This window comes from Sciurus carolinensis, chromosome 2 (assembly GCF_902686445.1).
Source record: "Sciurus carolinensis chromosome 2, mSciCar1.2, whole genome shotgun sequence".
Lineage (NCBI taxonomy): Eukaryota > Metazoa > Chordata > Mammalia > Rodentia > Sciuridae > Sciurus > Sciurus carolinensis.
Window position 1 is genome coordinate 151154557 of NC_062214.1, and position 22121 is coordinate 151176677.

Sequence of the window (22121 nt, forward strand, 5' to 3'; positions counted from 1 at the left end):
GGATGAGGAGTACAAAGGGAAGAAGGTCCCCAAAGAGAACAGAGTAGATAGCAGGGCATGATACCATGGGTGTCCCATGTAAGAAGAAGTCAGTAGTGACGGACACAGCCGAAAGGTTAAGTGAGGAGAGGACTGAGAGGCACTCTGTGAGCTTCTCTGCCTGGGTTCCTATGACCTTGTTGGAAGTGGTGTTCATGCAGTGGGGATACCAGGAGCCAGTCTGGGTGGATTCAGCAACTCAGACTACCCCCTCTCTCTCTGGACTCTGCCATCAGGATAGGAATTCAGAAGGTCACCTCTGCTCTGAAAACCAGTCTGCATGCCACACATGGAACTTTCGATCACAACTCCAAAAATGTTAAGATTTGCATTCACAAGGATGAACTTCTTTAGGGACACACAAAGGAATTAAATGAGAACAAAGTGGTGTAGAGATAATCTGTTCCCAGGCTCACCCGACACCTGCAGTATACTTTCACGTAATCTTAACAGGACAGACTAAATGACTGTGTGCACTACAAGGACAAGATGTCAGGGCTCATTTAATTATAACCTTCCTATTTATGAGTGTGTGTAACCAAAGCCTCAGGCCTGGTCTTACTTCTCAGCCTTCTGTTTTTTTGTTTTTTTGTTTTTTTTTTTTTTTGCGGTGCTGGGGATTGAACCCAGGGCCCTGTGCTTGCAAGGCAAGCATTCTACCAACTGAGCTATCTCCCCAGCCGCTCAGCCTTCTGTTTTGTGTTGGCCCAGTCTTGAAGGTCTCAGTGAGCCCTACCAGGCCATTAGCACTGTCCTTCAGTTATGCTCAATCTAGAAGCATGGCCTGCTCTCCTGTACAAAGTTTCCCACCTGGATGCTGCTGTTTTATCTTGGCCTCCCTTTTATTTTCTCTGTGTGCTTCGAATACTGATGTTTCACATTATGCTGCTATGTGAAGCATTTTCTCTCACATGACAAAAAAAAGGACATTTTTGTTTGTTTGTTTGTTTGTTTTTTCAGTTGAATTCAACCTGAGCTCTACTTGGTTTCCCCTGAAAAGCTGAGAATGCCATGTATCCTTCTTGGACACCTTCCTCTAATCTGCCATCATTCCTATGTCTTCACTGGCCACCTATCTGTCATGATAAGTTTAGGAGCTACATCCTCTAAGGTCAACCATTTGATCTCTCTAGTCTACATCACTTTGAAGACTTTTTACTAGTTGCCAACACTTCATGATCAGGAAATATTACTTTAAAATCCTCATTAAAAGGATGCTCTGGCGACCTAGCAATTTCAGGCCTACTGTCTTCATGGCATTAATGAGCCAGGGCTGAGAGCAACTGTATACATTAGAGAAGGCCTGCTTCCCCATAGTTCCCTATAGTCCTGACACTGACATCAAATGAGACATCTCTCGCATCACCATGTCTTACAGTTAAAAGTGAAACATTCAGAGTACCCATGTTTCTATTTAAAGTGGAAAAATGTACAAGAAATACACGTCTGCATTTTCCAAGACAAATGAGAAAAAGTGTATCTATTTATAGAAGTCACACATTCTGACACTGACCGCTGCATCTGTGGTCTCTCCTGTCCCTCGGGTGTCAAGGAGGCTCTTTGTGGGGGAAGGGGAATGTTCATCCAGAGTCTGTGCTTTGGGGAAAAGCAACAGACTGTTTTCTCAATGACCATTTCCTGTTTTCCTTTCAAAAGCATTCTTCTTCTCCCACAACTGTGGTAAATAACAAAAGGACAGAAATTGAAATTTAGAAAGTGGGAGTGTTCCCAGTAACATGTTTTTTCACAAGCCTTTAAAAATTTTGAACTTGACTCTAGGTCTTTTACACAGGGACTTTTGCAGTAATCCCTCATGCTTAAACCTCTACCCAGAATGAAGAAGGGTGACATTCTTCCCTCCTTTACAATAATCATAATAAATCAGTCCCGTGTACTTCTCACGGATCCCTAGAGCAACACAGCAAAACACTTGGAAGGGCCTGAGGCCTCGTAGCCTCTTGCATTGGTTTATCCTCCTTTCCTACTTTCCTCTCCCCTACTCCTGCTTTCTGGTCTCACTTCCCAGAATACCCTACTAACAGACAGTCCCTTGGCTCAGATTTTAGTTTCTGGAGTGTACACAGGCTGAGACAGTTGTTCTCAGAAGTGGGTCCCACTGGCAGGTCTACAGAATGGAATTCTGGAAGTGGATCAATCACCAGTAGACAGGGAAGAGAAGGATCCTGAGATCTGGGATAGTGACATTTGGGGAGATGAGCCTGAGAACCTTAAACCCTCAAACTGCCCTGAAACCTCTGGGCTGGGAGAAGCAGCTTCTGCCCATTGCCAGAGGTAAACCACTGCTTCTTACATGGAGACCTGAAAATCCCTCCTGAGGAAGAGGATGCTTGTCCTCCTAAGATTCAATCCCCACCTCTTCATAGACCTATAACTAAGATGAGGTGGTAGCAAAGCCTCAGGAAATAACTACTCAAAATTACATGTATCAGCAGGAATCTTGCAGGTGTTGGACCACAGACACAAAGGCTGGATAGGGAGAAATTCACTGACTTAGAAGCACCGTCCTGTGACTTGGGACTTCATTCTTGATATGACTTTTTTTTTTTTTTTAATTTTTTGATGACTGTCCTACATATGTTGCTGGCATAACTCTTTGAAGACTGTGCTGAGTTTTGAGGAAGGGGTCTAGGAACTTAAGGAGTACAAATGAGAGCATGAATGTACCATGCAGGGCTACAGAAACCAACACTTGATTATGTTTCCTTGGAAGGCCCAGGGGCTACTCTCTCCACCAAAGCAGTAAGGAGCAGGAAGGAGGCCACCAGCAACTTTGAGAAGTTCCTTGGTGGATATCCTCTGTGGGCTTGGTTGATAGGCTGAAGATACTACCATGGAACTAGGCTCACTGGTTCCAATGGGAATAATATGATTTCAGAGTGACAAAGACCAGGTTCTGAGAGTGGTAAGGTACACATAATGACCAGAATGGGAAGGAAGGCCAGAATACCTTATTTCACCAAAATCTGTGCTGATGCCCAAACAGGATCTTACTGTGAAGTTCTTACAGGTGACATAGAAGGCAGTGGGCTAGTGGGCTACTTGACTTGTATTTCCAGAGGAAATTCAGAGATGGCAAGAAGGTTGATGTCAACTTCTAGAATAAACAGTGCAGTTCTTCACCCATTTTTGAGATCTCGGTCAGTTTATAAGCAACATCACCTTGAGGAAGGATCCTGTGATGTCACCACAAGTATTCCTCAAATGCTTTCCAAAGGGATTTTGCAAAGAGTAAGCTTTGCAAAAGGATATGGCTACAAGATCTGAGCTGACATTGACAGCTAGGGACCCCAAAATGCGATTGTGGCCCCCCCCATTAGAGTACTATCTAAGAGTGGACCTAACAGGTCTATAGACCACCTCAAGATTATTTCCTCCACTATCAAGTATAAAATCGAGATAGATACACTTAGTAGTGGGCAAACTTTCACATTGTTTCCATGAGGAAGAGTCAATATGACAAAAAGGTAACAAATGGAAGTCCCTGAAAATTCTTCCCCTCCCTCAACACAACCCTGGTCAAAATAGTAAATCAGAAGCAAAACTATATTCCAGGAAAAATTAGTATCAGAAATTAATATCACCATTAGGACCCAGAGGTGGTAGTCCCCATCACATCTCCATTCAATTCACCTGGCAGACTACTATAAACTCAAGCAATTCATAGTTTCAATTGCAGTGACTGTACCAGATGTGATGTCTTTCCCTGGAATACACACATAATCTCTGACATTTGGCATGCAACTGTTGATCTAGTGTGTTCTTTCCAAATCCAGTCTCCAATTAGGATGGAAAGCAGTTCATTTTCTTGTGGAATAGACAGTGGTTTGCTTTCAACGTTAACTTCCTTGCTCTCTATATGGTTCACAGGAACCTAATCAGGGTTCAGAAATCATCTTGACATTCCACAGAATATCATGCAGCTCCAGTGAATGGATGACATCATGGTAATTGGACCTTCTGATAACTGGATTTGTGGTGAGCAGAAATGGCAAGTACTTTGGTTATCCAATTAAGACACATGTGTGCTAGAGGGTGGGGAAAAATTCTCCAGAGAATTGTGTACAGGTATGTTCTAGGAACACAATGGTCCCGGGCATACTGAGCAATCTCTTTATACGATCTGAAGAGAAACCAGAGTATGAGCAATCTCTTTAAATGAAAGGGCAATTGTTGCACCTTGGATCTTCTACCATTTAAAAGGAGTCATTGCTCTTAATGGATCCTTTTGGATTTTGGAGTCAGCAAAAACAGCCCTTAGGAATACTGCTATATCTATCAAGTGATTTAGAAACTGCCAACATTGATTAGAACCCAGAGTAACAGAGAACTCTGCAGAAGGTCAAAGTTCCCTACCTCTCAGAACATATGACTCAGTGTGTTAGGTCATGCTGAAGGTGTCCAGCTCCTGGCATGCCATTGTGCCTTAGAAGAATGAACACCTGACCTTGAGACGACAGCACTGGCAGGCTCTCTCCAAGGTGGATTCAGCCTTGGTTCGACATACTAGTGGCAAAAACTCAAAATGAGCTGGGCATGGTGGTGCAGGCTGATAATCCCTGAGACTTAGGAGGCTTGAGGCAGGAGGATGACAAGTTCAAAGCCAGCCTCAGCAACTTATTGAGACCCTGTTTCAAGCAAAAAAAGAATGGGAGTGGTACATATACACAACGGAATATCACTCAGCCAAAAAGAAGAATGAAATTATGGCATTTGCTGGTAAATGGATGGAACTGGAGGCAATCATGCTAAGTGAAATAAGTCAATCTCAAAAACCAAAGGCTGATATGTGAATGCTGACTCACAATAGGCCATGGGGAGGGAGGAGTGTAGCATCGCTGGATTGGACAGGTGGGGAATGGGAGGAAGGGAGGGGGGATGGAAATGGGAAAGACAGTAGAATGAATTGGACATAACTTTCTTATGTTCATATATGAATACATGACCAGTGTAACTCCATATCATGTACAACCACAAGAATGGGAAGTTACACTCCATGTAGGTATAATATGTCAAAATGCATTCTACTATCATGTATAATTAAAAAGAACAATAAATAAATAAAGAAATAAAGAACTGGGGATGTAGCTCAGTGCTAAAGTGCCCCTGATATCAACCCTCAGTACCAAAAGAGAGGAATAAGGAGAAGTAGAAGGAGGAGGAGGAGAAGGAGGGGGAGGAGGAGGAGGAGGAGGAGAGGAGAAGAAAACAGCCACCAGACCAGCCTCAAACTAAGTCCCTGATGTGTGCTTTTCTTTAAAGAAGCCACAATGTGGATGATATAGCAGTTTTTCCTTAATGGAACTGATGCTAACTCTACAGATGGGTTGTGTCTTTCCTGCTTGCACCACAATCCAAGGGCTTAGCAAAAATACTTTCTTTACTGGCAGGGGGTTCATACATCTGGCCAAAGGAATATATACCACAGCAGAGGATGTGTGATAATTAGCATATATCATGCTATGGTTCTACCTAGTTCTACTTCATAGCTCACCGTCTATGACTAGGCAACCTAAACAAACTATGGAATTTGTATTCGTTACAGCCTTTAAGGGATAAACACACTGAGCCAGCAGTCATCACATGGTAATGTGTCACCAACAGCCAGGAGGTCTTAGAACTAGGAATGGAAGTAGGATTGGAGTCTCTCATCACCACTACCAATGATCCACTTGTGGAAATGATCCCTAGTATTCTTTCAAATATGGAAAGTTTTACGTGTACATGATTGGCCACTGGAAAACCATGAATGACCATTAATATCAATTAGATAAACAACCTTAGCACTTCATAGTACATACAAATGATGAAATATTTTGCAGCTATTAAAAATATCTTTATGTGTTGACTTGCAAAGATGTCCAAGATAAACTATTAAGTGTACAAAGGAAATTACAGAACAGTATATACAATATGATGGCATTTTTACCTGGTTTAAAAGGTAACATATGTCTCTCAACAAGCAAAGAAATCTTCTAGAATGACACATGAGAAACTGATTGCTGGAAGGGAGATGAGAATGGGGTGTGAAGAGTACGGAGACTTTCTTTTCACTTTATATTCTTCTGTACCTTCATGTTTCTGGTTTTGTTTTTTTCAGTTTTTGGGTACAAGGGATTGAACTCAGGGGCACTAGACCACTGAGCCACATCCCTAGTCCTATTTTGTATTTTATTTAGAGACAGGGTCTCACTGAGTTGCTTAGCACCTCACTTTTGCTGAGGCTGGTTTTGAACTCACTATCCTCCTGCCTCCACCTCCTGAGCCACTGGGATTCCAGGCATGCACTGCTGCGGCCAGCTTCATGTTTCTGTTTTAAAATATTTTTTAGGGCAGGGGTTGTAAGCCACTGGTAGAGCACTTGCCTAGCACATGTGAGGCACTGGGTTTGATCCTCAGCACCACATAAAAATAAATAAATAAAATGAAGATACGGTGTCCATCTACAACTAAAAAAAAAAAAAAAAAAAAAAAAGACTCGGTGGCCACCATCCACTATTCATTAAAAAAATTTTTTTATATAAGCATATATTGCTTTATCATACAGATGGGTTAAAATTATTTTCTTAAGTCCCTTTGCTATGTTAAAAACCAAGTTAAATATTTTAAAGTTAACTCAGAGCCCTAGCTAGAAGATCAGTGTTGTGGGGGGAAGAATATTTTCAATATGAAAAACTATTTAGATTATTGCCTCTATTTAGATTATTACCTCCATCTCTAGCCTAGAGGAAAATATTCCTCATTTTCCTTGGTGTTGCTGAGGAGTCCTCCTATAACACCCTTGAAAAAGGAAGGGAAGCTTCATGTATAGTCCCCCCAAATGACTAGGGACTCCCTGGGAGTCAATGTGGCTAATGTCTTGTCTGGGTGGATGGTTAGAGAAGGAAAAAGATGCGACAATGTGACTGGAGGAGGACCAGAAATGCTACAACCACTGGGCAGAGAGGTCGGGGCCGAGGGTTGTTTAGGCTGGCTGGCGATCATGAAGAGGGTACACAATGTGCCCGGACGGACCTCTGGCCAGAGACCTCTTCTGGATTCCCCTCCAAAACCAGCACAGACCAGCAATGCACACAGTGGATGCCTGGCCTGTTTTATTGACTATTAGAGTAGGTGAAGTGTACTAGGAAAAGAGGTAACAGTACAACTGTGATCACAATGAAAATAACGCTGACACAGTCAAAAAGTAATGCAGCAACTTAGGCATAAAGGAAACCATTTGTTTGGTTGTGATATGTGGTTGACAGCATCAGTTGATTGAGAACCTCCTACCTTTCTTTCACTGCCCCAACAAAAAAGAGAGATGAAGTTCAGAGATTTTCAACCAGGCAATTTTACCCAACAATATTTTTACTCGAGGGCTTTTAAAGTTAATAAGTGATAAAGAAGGTTAATAATTAGCAAGAAAATATGCCTGCTGAAAGCAAATCTGTGGCCTAAGACATTAATCTTGCCAAATATAATGGCGAATTAAACATTTAAAAAGTTAAAGTGAAAGACACATGCCTGGCTCATTTGGAAAATTTTCCATTCCAGCAGGGTGCAGTGATTAATGCTGTAATCCCTGACACTCAGGAGGCTGAGGCAGGAGGAGAGCAAATTTGAAGCCAGTCTGGGTTACTCAGCGAGACCCTGTCCCAAAATAAAATAAAAAGGGTTGGGAGATATAGCTCAGCAGTAGAACACTTGTCTAGCATGCATGAAGCCCTGGGTTCAATCCCCAACACAGAAAAAAAATTGTTTCCCATTTCATATAAAAATTACTACCTTTAAGTGTGGTTTGGAAGTTTCACTTTACCTATCTATTTATTTATTACATTACTGGGAATTGAACCTGGGGCTACTCTACCACTGAACTCTATCTTTAGCCCTTTTTATTTTTTTATTTTGAGATAGGTTTCACTAAGTTGCCTAGGTTGACCTCAAACTTTCGATCTTTCTGCCTCAACCTCATGAGTAGTGGGGATTACAAACATGCACCATCATGCCCAACTGGTTTGGATGTTTTATAATAACTATATGTAATATTAGTTATCTATCTAGAAATCTTATTTGTGGAAAATAAAAATAATTTAAGTGGCCAAAAACCAATAATCATATATATGTAATATAATAATATATATACAACATAATATATATTTTTTTAATCAAACAGAATTGTAAAATCATTCATTCTGAAGTTTTGGTGTTCTATAGCACAGCAAAGTGACTATAGCTAGTGATAATTTATCATATATTTTAAAATAGTTAAAAGAGAGGAGTTTAAGTGTTCTCACTACAACAAAATGATAAATATTTGAGATAACAGATATGATACCTTGATTTGGTCATTTCATAATATTAACATAAATAGACAATTATTGTTAATTAATAAAAACGTTACAAAAACCACTTATTCTGACTCCTTCTGCTCTGTGATATTTCATTTTCTAGAGTCTAAGTTGTGCAGCAGGACCTGTGTAGAAGATTAAGGTGCTGACATCTCCCTGCAAACTGGGGGTCTTGAAGGTAACAAGCCAGCCTGCTGATTCTGCTTCTTTTGTTCTTGAAGTATTTACAAGGCAGCTTTATCACTTAGGAGTTCACTATATAGCAGGAACACAATCTTCCTGGATAAACACACTGTGAGCTAAGCCCCAAATATCTTCCTATAAACAAACACAACAGTCTGTTACTATTTGCAGTTTGTACATTATCTTATAAAAATAAAATTAAACAGGTCTCCACATGCTGAATAAATAGAGACAGATGATGATAAGGGACTGTTTGGTTTCTATCCTCGTGGGCAAGGAAATGCTCCGCTTTGTCTTCCATGCTGTTCACAACCAGTTCACATAAACTCCTGACATCCATCTATACCGTATATTAGTCATGAACATTAATGGCCAGATCTCTGTTGGTCTCTAATGAGAATATCTGCATATAATGAAAGCTGCATAAGCCAAAGGCCCCAAACTGGCAGCCTGCAGGCCAAACGGTATCTGCACATGTGTTTTATTGGGAGTGAATGGTGTTTAAAACTTTTTAAAAATTTTATTGTCAACATTTTAAAGTCAGGAGATATTATTATCCCTAAAAGGAACCAGGTCCCTGGGGAAATGGCTAATCACAGGGCTGGGGCAGGATGAGCTCGGAATATTGTGCCACACAATAAAGAAGTCCTCAAAGAATGATGGATATCTGTCAGGATACTGAAGTAGGATCCAAGTAGCCCCACATGGCCAAACATGACATTATTCAGAAAGAATAATGATGATAAACATTGAATAAAAAGAATTCATGAACCACAGTGATCCTACAAAGTATGTGTTGTGGGGGTAAAGGAAAGTTCTTTATGACAACTAAGAAGTAAAAAGAATTGGGACTCAGTGGCAGAGTGCTTGCCTAGTGTGTGTGAGGCACTGGGTTCCGTCCTTAGCACCACATACAAAAATAAGCAAATAAAATAAAGGCATGCTGTCCATCTACAACTACAAACAAACAAACAAAAAAATGTTTTTAAAGAAGTAAAAAGAATTATAGCAAAATGACTGTTACAATAACATTATAATTGATTCAGGCAAGGATCATCAATAGATATTAAAATCATTAGGTAAACATTTTATACAGAAAGATATTAACTAACCATACTAGTTTTTATACATTTTTAAGTTATATATATAGTTTTATAGCTATTATTGGAACAATAAGAAAATGGAGCATAGACTGTATTAGGTTATTTGAGTTGATAAATTTCTTGAGTATGGAAATCACAATATGGTTATATAGAAGAATGTCTTTGTTCTAAGAGATTTATGCTAAATATTTAGGGAGATGGTTTAGGGGGGAAAAAAAAGTGTGTGTGAGCCAGAGAAAGCCAGAGTCAGAGCCAGAGAAAGAAAGGAAATGCAACAAAATTCTAATGGCTGATGAGTGAAACTAATCAGGGGCATGTAGGTATTCACTGTACTATTTTTTCCACTTTTATCTATTTTGAAGTTTCTTTTTCCAAAAATAACAATTTTGTAGAGAAAAGTTCAGGAATTTTACATAAAATTTGAATTTTCTGGCCTTTAAAAAAGACTGTAAATCTAGCACCCTGGGCTCACAACCCATAGAGCTGAGCAGTGGCTAGTCACTTGAGAGGAGAAGTGAGGTTTCCAGTTTGCCCCTGTTTCCTGCTGTCCATCTTGTCCCACATCTTACACATTTATGGTATTAGTGCGATCCCCACAGATATTGGAATTTGTAATCTCCTATAGTTCACAACAGAAAATGCCCAACGTGGCTAAAACGATTTATAGACATATTTAACTAATCCATTTCAACTAGCCAAGTGAACAATGTGAAGGAAAGAGACCTAGGAATGGCCCCTTTTAGGACTAAATATTTTTCTCCTTTTTTCTTTATTTTGCCAGGACTAAATTCTTAAAGATGCCACAGGATTTCCCATTAAGGTTTTTACTGCCTTGGAAATATTCCTCTCCAAATAACATTGGGAAAGCAGATGCCTTTAAAAATTATGAAAGCTCTAATTAGATTCTAATGCTAGGAAGCATTTTCATAGTCCTCTGGTGGCATTTAGTACAATTTGGGTCCTGGCACATTCATTTAAGCACTAAAAAGATGCTTTGTTTTGGATCACGGGGAACTTTGCCCGTCGGTCCTGCTCCTCGCAGCGCATGCCTGTCACCAGGATGGTACTGCCCAGCAGTATTTCAGGACTGATGTTTGCAGGCAGAGGCTGTGTGCAGTGCTTTCCTCCAGCACTTCCCTTGGGGACAGCCCCATGCTTCAAGTCCAGCCTTCCTCCTTCCCACCTGTGTGTTCTCTCTCCCAGTTACTGTTCTTTGTGAACTTCCTTCGTCTGCTCTTGCATCCTTGCAGCTGCCTGACTGCTGTAGAAGTTTGACCCCAGAGCACTCTGCTCCCCTCAGCAAAGAGTCAGCGAAGCAGTACCCAACAGACACATAAATCATGGAGATAAGCTGGGCCAGGTTCCAGGAGGCGTTGGAGCTTGCCCAAGGTCAAACGACAGCTTTGGGTGAGTTCAGGCAGCAAAATTCTCACCACTACTCCTGGTCCCTGTGCAGTCACACAGCCCTAAAAGGCTACTGGAAGTGAGGTGACAGGAGAAAAGGAGCAGCTCTGAACATTGTGCATGTTATTACTCTTCATAATTAATTAGATGCAAATGAGAGCATGTAGGGGCTGGGGAGATAGCTCAGTTGGTAGAGTGCTTGCCTTGCATGCACAAGGCCCTGGGTTCAATCCCCAGCACCACCAAAAATATATAAATAAAATAAAGGTGTTGTGTCCATCTATAACTAAAAATGCTTTTTAAAAAATGAGAGCATGTTTCTGGCACACAGCACACACAGTCTTAGTTCCCACACCACATGTACCATTTCTCGCCAAGGATTTTGTTTGTTTGTTTTGTTTTGTGGTACCGGGGATTTAACCAAGGGCATGCTACCTCTGAGCTACACCCCAGCCCTGTTTTTTATTTTATTTTAAGACAGGACCTCCCTAAGTTGTCCAGGCTGACCTCGAACTTTTGACCCTCTTGCCTCAGCCTCCCAGTTTGCTGGGATTACAAGTGTGTCACCATATCCACCTGGAATCTTTTTACATATTTTTGCCTTAATCACTGAACCAAAGAACACTGAATGTCATAAATATATTGGATATCTGTATAGGTACTATATGTATAGCTGGGCTTTATACAAGAAAAAGTTTCAATATGTTTTGCCAACCACCTCCAACAGTCAATTTTCCTCCCCTTGGGAGTGATACTGTTCTCATTTGGAATGCATGTACTATACTGTAATATTTAAAGTTTTAAACATTTCCCCCCATGTTTATTCTCATCCTTGTTGGTGACAAACCATAACTTTCTGCCTCCTAAAATACTCTATAGGAGTTTGGAATGAGAGTTGGAAAGAACCACTATTCCAGTGAGAATCTCCACTCAGACTTCCAGGAAAGTCATGAGTCTCACAGGGATGACCCTGTGGAAGCAAGGACAAAGTCACTGGGGACTTCAAAGCACAGTGTCCAGTGTAATGTCAGGGTTCTAATGTGTGAAAGCAGAAAACCTGGACTTGGGACAGACAGAACTGTGTCTGCAGTTCAGCTTCCTGACCAGGATGATTTGGCAAACGATCCTAAATGCATTTGTAAAACGGGAAAACAATATCTACCTTCTAAGGTTGTTATTAGTGTAGCTTCTGCACCATAGGTAATGTTATTTGGCAGTTTGCCAAAGTCTACTGGGTAATCATCCCCTACCTGCCAAGTGAAAAATGTGATTCCTCCTCCTTGTTTGTCTCTGAGAGAGCTGTCACAGTGTTCTAGCTGCTGCTTCCAGCCCTTGATTGACACTGATCTACTCTAATGCCCCTTGTTCCACCTGTTACATGTAGAAGTCACCCAGGCCCCCATAGTGGCTCTGTCCTATCCTTGACCTCCTAAGTATATTCACCAGCTTTCTGATAAAACAGTGCCCAGTTCCTACCACAGGGCCTGTGACGACTTCAACCTACCGTGCCTGACTTTTTGATATAAGGTGATTTTCCTTCAGAGAACTTGTCCCTCTCTGTATTCTGGCTTCTCTCATGACCACACCATTTCTCATCCAATATATTTAAACCCCAATTTGTGGAAAGGGTTGAAGTCTTTCCTGTAGGACTCATATGTTCCATACAAATCAGAAGATGTCATATACCCTGGAAAAAAAGAAGTTCTACACTTACATAACTTGGAGGCAGCTATAAGGTCCTGTTACATAAAGATAAAGGACAGCATAAGAAAGTATCAAGCATTTCCAAATAAAATGAGGCAGCACAATCTCCTAGATGGTTTTGGAACTGGTCTTTTATTATGCTATTACTCTTATTTTAGAATATGGTCCTGGTTAGTAATTCAAGGTCATGGTTCCAGCAATTCTCTCCCTCCTATACTCCTACAACTCCACGTTTTCTCTCTATTGAATTGATACTGTTAGCTATCACCTCACACCTGATCCTCGCTTATTCTGTTCCAGACACATTGACACACCAGACACATCAGAACATGCTTAGACCCTACCTTGGGGCCTGTGGACTTCCAGTGGCCTCTGTCTGGATTGCCCTCCCCGTAACAGCTGCCGGAGTCATCCCGCATTTCCTCCTGTTCTCTGGTCAGATGCCATTCGTAAAGACTTTTTCTAATCACTATGTAAAAAAGTGAACTCCCCAGCTCGCCTGAGAGCCTCTTGTCCTGCTTTATTCTTCTACTACTTGACATAATTTTTTGTTTACTATTGATATCTCCTTACTAAGATGCGAGTTCCTGAGGGCAGGGACCAAAACAGTACCTGGTACAGGGCAGGAGTGCTATGAACACCTGTCAAATGAACACATGTCAACACTCTTAGGCACAGGTGCCACACTCAAAGTGCCGACTGAAGGCATTTACTTCTTCCCTTTCTCTATATAATGGAAAATAAGTTTGAAAAGGGGTAGAATAGTTGCTTTGAGCTCAGGTGTTACAGTAAAATTTAATTATTGACACTAGAATAGTACTTACTTTATCCCTAAAGTAGACTGTGAACTGACTTTAACTAGAAAGGTGATTGTTTTTTTACAAGATGAATTATATAATCTGGAAAATTATGATTCAAAATTGAAAACACAAAAAAGAGTTGACTACCATGGGACCTCTTTGTGAACCGCGAATTACATTTAGTTTAGGAAATAGTTTATGAATATTGATTGTGTGTCATGCAAAAGGGTCATACCTTTTTTTCAAACAATATGATAGCATCATTTGAAAAGTATTTCCAAATTTCAGAAAAAAAAAATCTTTTCTAAAAATCTTAGCAAAAGAGGTTTCTTAACAATAATTATCATCCTCAAAGACATTCACCAATGGACAACTGTACCTTCACACATGCCTTCCATACTAAGAGTGTGAAGCATTGTGCATGTGCTGTCTTAAAACATTGCCAAAATAGCCTCTTCACAGCAAAGGAAACAATCAAGAACATGAAGACAGAGAGCCTCCAAAATGGGAGAAAATCTATGTCAATTGCATTCACATAGAGCATTAATTTCCAGGATATATAAGGAACTCAAAAAACTTAACACCAAAGAAACAAATAACCCAATTAATAAATGGGCAAAGGAACTGAACAGGCACTTCATAGAGGAAAACATATGAATGATCAATGAATATAAGAAAAAATGATGCAGCCACACATCAATGTTTATAGCAGCTCAATTCACAATAGCTGAGCTATGGAACTGACCTAGGTGCCCTTCACCAGATGAATGGGTAAAGAAAATGTTGTCTATATACACAATGGAATATTACTCAGCCATAAGAAGAATGACTTTATGACACTTGCCAGCAAATGGATGGATCTGGAGACTATCATGCTAAGTGAAGTAAGCCAGTACCCAAAAGTCAAAAGTCAAATGTATTTTCTGACATGTGGAAGCTAACCCACAAAGCAGGGGGTCAGGGGGTGGGGGGGGGGAGGAAAAGGAGTAAACAGGAGATAGGGAAAGGAAAGACAATGGAATGAATCTGACATAACTTTCCCATGTACATACATGAAAACAACACAGTGAATTCCACCATCGTGTACACCCACAAATTAGGATCCTAACTAGAATAAGATATATTTCATGCGTGTAATTATAACTTTATCAAAATGGATTCCACTGTCATGTCTAACTAAAAGGAACCAATAAATTTAAAAATAAATTGACAAGATGCAGCTGTGCTCAACTAATCCCTTATACCAGGGCTAGACCCATGTTCCAGGAAACTCTTCACATCCTTTCCTACTTGTTCCTGGTTTCCTTCTCTCCTCTTCTCCCCCTGGTCTGTTAATAACCACCAGGCATCTTGGCCAAGACTTTGGGGTTACTACTTGTGTTCCCTCAAAATACTGAGCTTTCTACGTATGCACCTTTTCCTACAGAATACTGGTGTCCCTGAATGCCTTATGTCTCATTCCATGCCAACCTAAACATTTCAGTCTAGTTCAAGCATGCCTCCCAATATTCTGTTTTCATTACCCAACAGCATTTAGAGAGTTCTTGCCAGACCTGGGAACTCATGGTGAATGACACAGGTTCTGCTCATTAGGATCCCAGTATATCACGAGTGAGATTTGAGAGGAAATTCACCTCACCTCCCTTCCAAGAATTTTGCTTCTGAAAGGGATGGTGACAACTTTGAACAAACATTGTTTTAAGCACAAATGGAACTCTGTATTTTCTGAATTTTTAAAAATGAAGAAAAATGGCCTCATTTAACAGATCCTTAATTCACTTATTCAGCAGATCTTCATTAAGTACCCATTATATATTAGAAATAACACAGAATTTTGAAAAGTTAGGGCTGAAGAGGCAGACTCTACCAATAATCAAGTCCCAGGGCCTCATATAGATCAGGGGTCTCTATATCTGTGCACCCGATTGGAGAGTTGGGGGCTATGTACTTGGAAACCAGGCTCTGATGCACAAAGTTCAACCTTTAGAGCACATCAATATTCAGTTAAGAAGGCAGTTAACCCCCACTGTATTCATTACATGTGTCACTTCCTAATTTTCTAGAAATACCTACCTTTCCTACAGACTTATTTTTGTTAACTTTTTTTTCCCAATTCAACAATAACGTTTATTGCAGGCCTATTATTAACAAGGCATGTGCTTTGGGCATACCAAAATATAAGGACAACGTCCCCATCCTAGAGGATCTTAATTCAGGGAACTACACCTGTAAACACAGTAATGATAAAATATGCTGAGAAGCCTGAGAAAACTTTCACAGGTGACCTTCAGAATCAGAAGAGGAACATATCTCTTCTAGAAAAAACATTTGTTTTCCCTTTGGAGTAAATGAATCCTTTAAAATGTAAAGGGAGCATGTAGCTCAGTGGTAGAAGCTTGCCTTGCATGTGAAAGACCCTGGGTTCAATCCCCAGCAAAACACACACACACACACACACACACACACACTCAAACACACACAGAGCAATTATCACCTTTTCATGTAGGGAAAGTCTGAGAAACGTGTACCACAAGGGAAGGTGGCAAACTGCCCCTGAATAGGGGTGGGGGAGGGCAGAGTGATCCAGGCAGGGGGATGGACAGAGCTGTTGGTCTCACCCTTTCCTAGCAGAGCACTTGGTTGGGGCTCTTTGCAAGTGTCTTCTCAGAATAGATAACATCCTGCTACTTAAGAACATCTCAAATTCAAGGAGAGAAGTTTTCCTATTATTGACCCATTTTAATTTTTCTAAAGCTTGCTACTTCTCATTCAGGGTCCTTTTCTAGAAATGACCCCAACACACATAATTCATGGGGAAAGATTTTGAGAGAGACCTGGAGAAAATGGAGATTTGAGAATAAGGGGAAATCCCCTGAGGTGTTATGCATCTGTCATTCCCTGAACAACTCTTCCTTGTCACACAGTTGTACAGGACAGAACACTGAGGTGGTAACTGTCTAAAACAAAGCTAACCCCCACTTGGTTCAGCATGTCCCATTCTAGTCTACGATTTGGATTCACCTACATTAAATTTAGAAAAGAACCTCTTTCCATTAGAGGAAGACCACTTCCGGTTGTAATGAATACCACACCCCCTTATCATGTTCTCCTAGGGTTAACCAATAAACACTGAAAAACTGATCGGTTCACTTCTTTCAGAAGAACCCTTCTTTTAGAAACAGGACATTATGATGCTTAGTAGTATATATGTGTAAGATGTAATGAAATCCTGTCATGTTTCTAGCAGTTTGAAAACAGGTGAATGACTAATTTTCTTAATGGACTGAGCCAACAGAAAATAGTCCAGATGTTTAAAATTCAATGTGAGGCTGGGGATGGAGCTCAGTGGTACAGCACTTTTGTAGCACGTTTGAGATCCTGGGCTCAATCCCCAGCACTGCAAAAATAAATAAATTCAAGAATGCTAGCAAAAGTGAATTGTTTTAAATTCCTATACTATCAAAGTGTAATAGCTGTTGAAAGTAAGGTCTACAGGTGATATGGGAGAGAAGCTATTGGGAAGGAACATAAAATAGCCCACAGAATCTCTAAAAGTGAATACCACCTTACCTCTTATCAACATCTCTGCTTCCCAGTTCCTTACATAATTAGTTACTTGTGCATAGATGTTCCATTTGTGTCACTAAAGACACAAGGCCATGAAGTCAGGAGAGGTATCCACAGCCCAACACTATACGGTTCACTATTTTTTTTTTCAAATCCCTAAAAATTCACTTTAAAGAAAAAGTGAATCAATTACCTTGAGCATGCGGATTTCTCGAAGGGCGATTTTCTTTATGACAGGGTCATCTTCTGATTCCAGAAACCTCTTGATGGCCACGATCTGACCGGTGTCTCTGTTTCTACATTTGAAAACAACTCCATAGGATCCTTCTCCAATTTTCCCCATTTTTTCATACTTCTCCATCACAGAGGAATAAATCTTCTTAAAATGGATTTTCACATAGCTTTTAAACGTCGTTTATGAAATATTGGCACGAATGGACTGCACTAGAGCCCCCAACCAGGTAGGGGTCGTTGCTGAGGATCTAGAATCGAGCAAAGACACTCGTCAAATAAGAGCAGACCCAGGTCTTCAAAGGCTCGCCCCCGCCCCGCCCCCAGCAAAGGCAACGCGCGGAGGGCTGCGAGCCGTAGCTGCCTTAGGTAACCCAATTTTAATCGCCGGTTATATACCCTCAGAGTTAAAAGGTAACCCGTCATCCTAAAACGAGCCGGGTTGTAAGACAATCTAGCTTTTTAATGTTATAGTTCATCCGATCCAAGACACATGAGCTGGCTGGAGGACCGGGAAGGCTAAGGGCTTTCCCGGTTCTAATTTCGGGTCTCATTTCGCTCCAGCAAGAGGACACCTCCGGGCTCACCGCGGGGGCGGCGGCAAGGACCGGCCGCGGGGGACCTCCGGGCCTGCGAGGTGCCCGCCCACGCCCCGGGCTTCTGCGCGGGCCGGGCGGCTCCGGCCCCCGGCTTGCGGAACGCCGCCGCCTCCCGGGCTCGGCTGCAGCGGCTGGGTGGCAGGAGGACGCCGCCCGCCTACGCAGCCTCCAGAGGCGCCACGTGGCATCCTGGGTCCCCCGGCCCTGGGGCTCCGACCAGAGCCTCTTCCTGGCCCGGGACTCACCGCGCCGCGGCTGCCCAGCACCCGCCCTGCTCCCGCCACGCTGTCTCTTGACCCGCTCGGCTCGCGATCCCTATGGGAACCCGCTGGTCTGGGCGGGGCCGCCGCACCCTGACTCCTCTCCCGCCCGCCCCGTTCCTCCCGGGAAGAGCTGTCCCGACAGTGGGCCTGCGACCCTGCATGTCCTGCCCGCAGGGATGGGCAAGATTGCTAACTCCTGCGGGTGGTGGAAACACAGGTGACATAGTCAACCGGGAAGACGCCTGCACGAGGAGCCTCCTATGCAGCCTGCACTTCCTTGGGATAGTTGGTTCCATGACTTTCGCTGTTTTGTGACCCTGCTAGCGTGTCAACGCCTTGAGGCCAGCGACTATGTCTGTTCTAATCCGTGCGGTATTATCGATGAATGAATGAGAGGGGAGAAAGGAAAAGAGGAGGAAGGTATAATGGCTGAAGTTGACTGTAGTCAGCACTTCCCTCCACTGGCAACAAAGGTTCCGTTGCAGCTGGACCTTCAGATGTGGAAGGTGGAAGTTTACACTTTTAGGTTTACCTGTTTCAGGTTCCTTTCCCCCATCTTTCTCCCAGTTGAACTCCTACTGCTCAGATCTGAGCGCAATGGTGGGCATTTGATGGATATGGGGGAAATCATGAAATAGGTAAAATGCCATTGGGCCTACTGTCTCAACACTTACCACTGGTCCCATTCCATGTGTGCCCAGCAGGAGGTGGATGCTTGCCCCAGAAGCAAGATCTCTGGAGAGAAAATTAAAACACTGTCCATGAAACAGGGACCAACCCCATACCAAACAGCATGTTACCAAATGCCAGCATGAGTGGAATTCAGGAAGGAGCTGGAGCTGGGGAGAGAGGCAGCAGCCTGGAAAATGGAGGAGCATATAAATTGGGTCCAGGGATGACCTAGAAGTGGTCTGTAAACCTCCCAGAAATTGAAAATGGCAGCTACAATCTAGGTTTTTTTTTTTTGTTGTTGTTGTTGTTTGTTTGTTTGTTTTTTGGTCTCTTTAGCTTTGCCTTATCCAGAATGTCATATAAATGGACTATTACAGCATGCAACCTTTTGAGAATAAACTTCTTTCATTTAATAGAATGAATTTAAAGTTTCACCCTCCTGGATGCATTTATCTGTTCCTGTTTTTCAGTTTTTAGTGATTATATGTCAAACTTCTGTAAACATTCATGCATGGTTTTTTGTATGAAGATACACTTTTATTTCTCTTGGGAAAATACTTAGGAGGGGACTGCTGGGTCATATGGTAAGTATTTGAGTTTTTGTAAGTCACTGCTAAGATGTTTTCTTGAGTGGCTGTATCATTTTACATTTTTGCCAACAATGTTCCAATTACTCTGTATCTTTACCAGCATTTGGTGTGCCAGTTCTTTTGATTTTAGCCATTCTAACAGTAGGGTGGTGATCTTTAGTGGTTTCAGTTTGCATTTCCCTAATGATTAAGCCTTATTTGCCAACTGGGTGTTTTATCACTTATGGATTCTAGGAAGTTTTTATAAATTCCTTGGGATTTCTGTGCAGACCATCATGTCATCTGAAAATGGGAACAATTTTAGTTCTTCCTAATCAGTATGCCTTTTATTCCTTTTCTTGCCCTACTGCTCTGGGTAGGTCCTCTAGTGTGATATTAAATAACCATGGTAAGAACACATACCTTGTCTTAATTTCTCATCTTGGGAGGAAAGCATTCAGTCTTCCAACACTAAGTATAAATGTTAGCTGTAGATATTTATTTTTGTAGGTATTATGGTAGACAGTCTCTAAGAGGGCCCTTAAATGATCCCTGCCTCCTGGTATCTGTGCCCTTATATACTCCCGTCCCTTAGATGTAGGTTTGGTCTAGGAATAGAATATGCCAAGAGTGATGGAATATCTCTTCTGAGATTAGGTTACAAAAAGGGTGTAACTTCTCTCTTGGGCACTGTTTTTGTGGTCTTTTGCTCACTTGCTCTGAAGTTTCCATGCTGTAAGCTACCCTATGGAAAGGAACTGAGAGAGACCAACAGCCAGAAAAGAATTAGGGCCTCCTGTTCAATAATCCATGAGAAAGTGAATCCTACCGACAACTATGAGTGTGCTTGGACGTGGATCTCCCTATTGCCACCTCTCTCCAGTGAGTCTTAAGATGAGACTAGTTGACAAGTTCAGCCTGGTGAGAGGCCTTGAGCCAGAGACACCCAGTTAAGTCATACCTGGATTCCTAACCTACAAAAGTCAAGACAAGTGTTTGCTGTTGAGTTTGGGGATAATTTTTTTATGCAGCAATATGTAACTAACACAGAAGAAGCCTTTTATTAGGTTGAGAAAGTTATCTTTAATTCCTAGTTTGCTTTGATGTGTTTTCATTTTATTTTTTAAAATCATGAATAAATATTTGATTTGTCAATTCTTTTCTTTGTGGTGGCACATGCCTTCAATCCCAGCAACTTGCAAGGCTGATGCAGGAGGATTACAAATTCAAGGCCAGCTTCAGTAACTTCGTAAGACCTGTTTTGAAATAAAAAATTAAAAGGATAAGGATATGTAGCCCAGGATAAAGCCTCCCTGGATCCTTAGGTTCCATCCCCAGTACCAAAAGGACAATGACAACAACACACCTTAATCTATTTGAGATGATTATATGATTTTTCTTATTAAGTCTGTTGATACAGTAAATTACATTGATTTTTAAAATGTGGAGCCAGGCAGTGGTCCACATCTGTAGTCCTAGCAGTCTGGGAGGTTAAGGCAGGAAACACATTTTTTTTTGGGGGGGGGAGGGTACTGGGAATTGAACCCAAGGATGCCCAACCACTGAGTCACATCCCCAACACTTTTATGTATTTTATTTAGAGACAAGGTCTCACCGAGTTGCTTAGGACTTGCTAAGTTGCTGAGGCTGGCTTTGAACTTGTGAGCCTCCTGCCTCAGCCTTGCAAGGTGCTGGGATTACAGGCCTGTGCCACTGTGCCTGGCAGGCAACACTTTTGAAGTCATTTTATGAGATCAGCATTACCCATATACCAAGACTAGACAAAGAAAACTATAGCTCAGTATCTCTCAGAAACATGAATGTGAACATCCTCAATAAAATATGATTCAAGTATAACAGTATATTCAAATGATAGAACATAATAAGTAAGTTGGGTTTATCCCAACAATGAGAGTTGGCCCCATATGTATATTTTTTTCTTTTTTTGGTAGTGGGAATTGAACCCAAGGATACTTTACTGGTAAGCTACCCACCCTCGTCTTTTTTATTTTGAGATAGGATCTTTTACTAAATTGCTGAGGCTAGCCTTGAACTTGTAATGTTCCTGTCTTAGCTTCCCAAGTCTCTGGGATTATAAGCATGAGCCTCTGTGCCCCAAGGTATTTTCCTTTGAAGCACCACCCGAAAAGCATCACAGAAATCTCAATATGTTGTATTTTTATTCAGTTCAGAATATTTTCTAATTTCCCTTGTGACTTGCTGCTTGACCCATGGGTTATTTTGAAGTGTGTTGTTTAAATTCCAGCTATTTGGGGATTTTCCAGATATCTCTCTGTTATTGATTCCCAGTTTAATTCCATTGTTTTCTGAGAACTTACTCTGTATGATTTTAATTCTTTGAAATGTGTTGAAGTTGGTTTTATGGCCCAGGATGTGGTCTATGTTGGTAAATGTTTCTGACAATTAAATGTTTTGAAATGAAATGAGAAAATCAGTGTGAATTTCTCCAGAGCTACCTTGTCTGAAGTTCATACCAGGTTAAATAAAGTTAGTTTGGAAAATTAACTTTATGGACTCCACAAGGTTCAGTACCCAAGGAACCTGGGACAGTGCCAAGCCCAGCAGTAGGTAAAGCAGGGAGTGGGTACACCAGCTGTTTATGCCCGGGCAGGCAGTGA

The 22121-nt window shown here is 41.5% G+C and overlaps 1 protein-coding gene across 4 annotated transcripts in view; it reads right to left on the reverse strand.

Moving 5' to 3' along the window:
- Cdkl1 (cyclin dependent kinase like 1) overlaps positions 1–18287 on the reverse strand; it is a 59419-nt gene extending 41132 nt beyond the window's left edge. Inside the window, exons 1-2 of one of the 4 annotated variants that reach the window (XM_047542210.1) lie at positions 17342–17474; positions 12582–12764 (exon numbers count right to left, since the gene is read on the reverse strand). In XM_047542210.1, coding sequence (XP_047398166.1) covers positions 12582–12740 — 159 coding nt within the window. In that variant the 5' untranslated portion in view covers positions 12741–12764; positions 17342–17474. Of the gene's footprint in view, positions 1–12581; positions 12765–13125; positions 13248–17341; positions 17631–17778; positions 17905–18223 lie in introns of those variants that run through there. The other 3 variants (XM_047542209.1, XM_047542208.1, XM_047542211.1) reach the window with 3 other exon arrangements.
- Positions 18288–22121: the final 3834 nt, after the last annotated feature.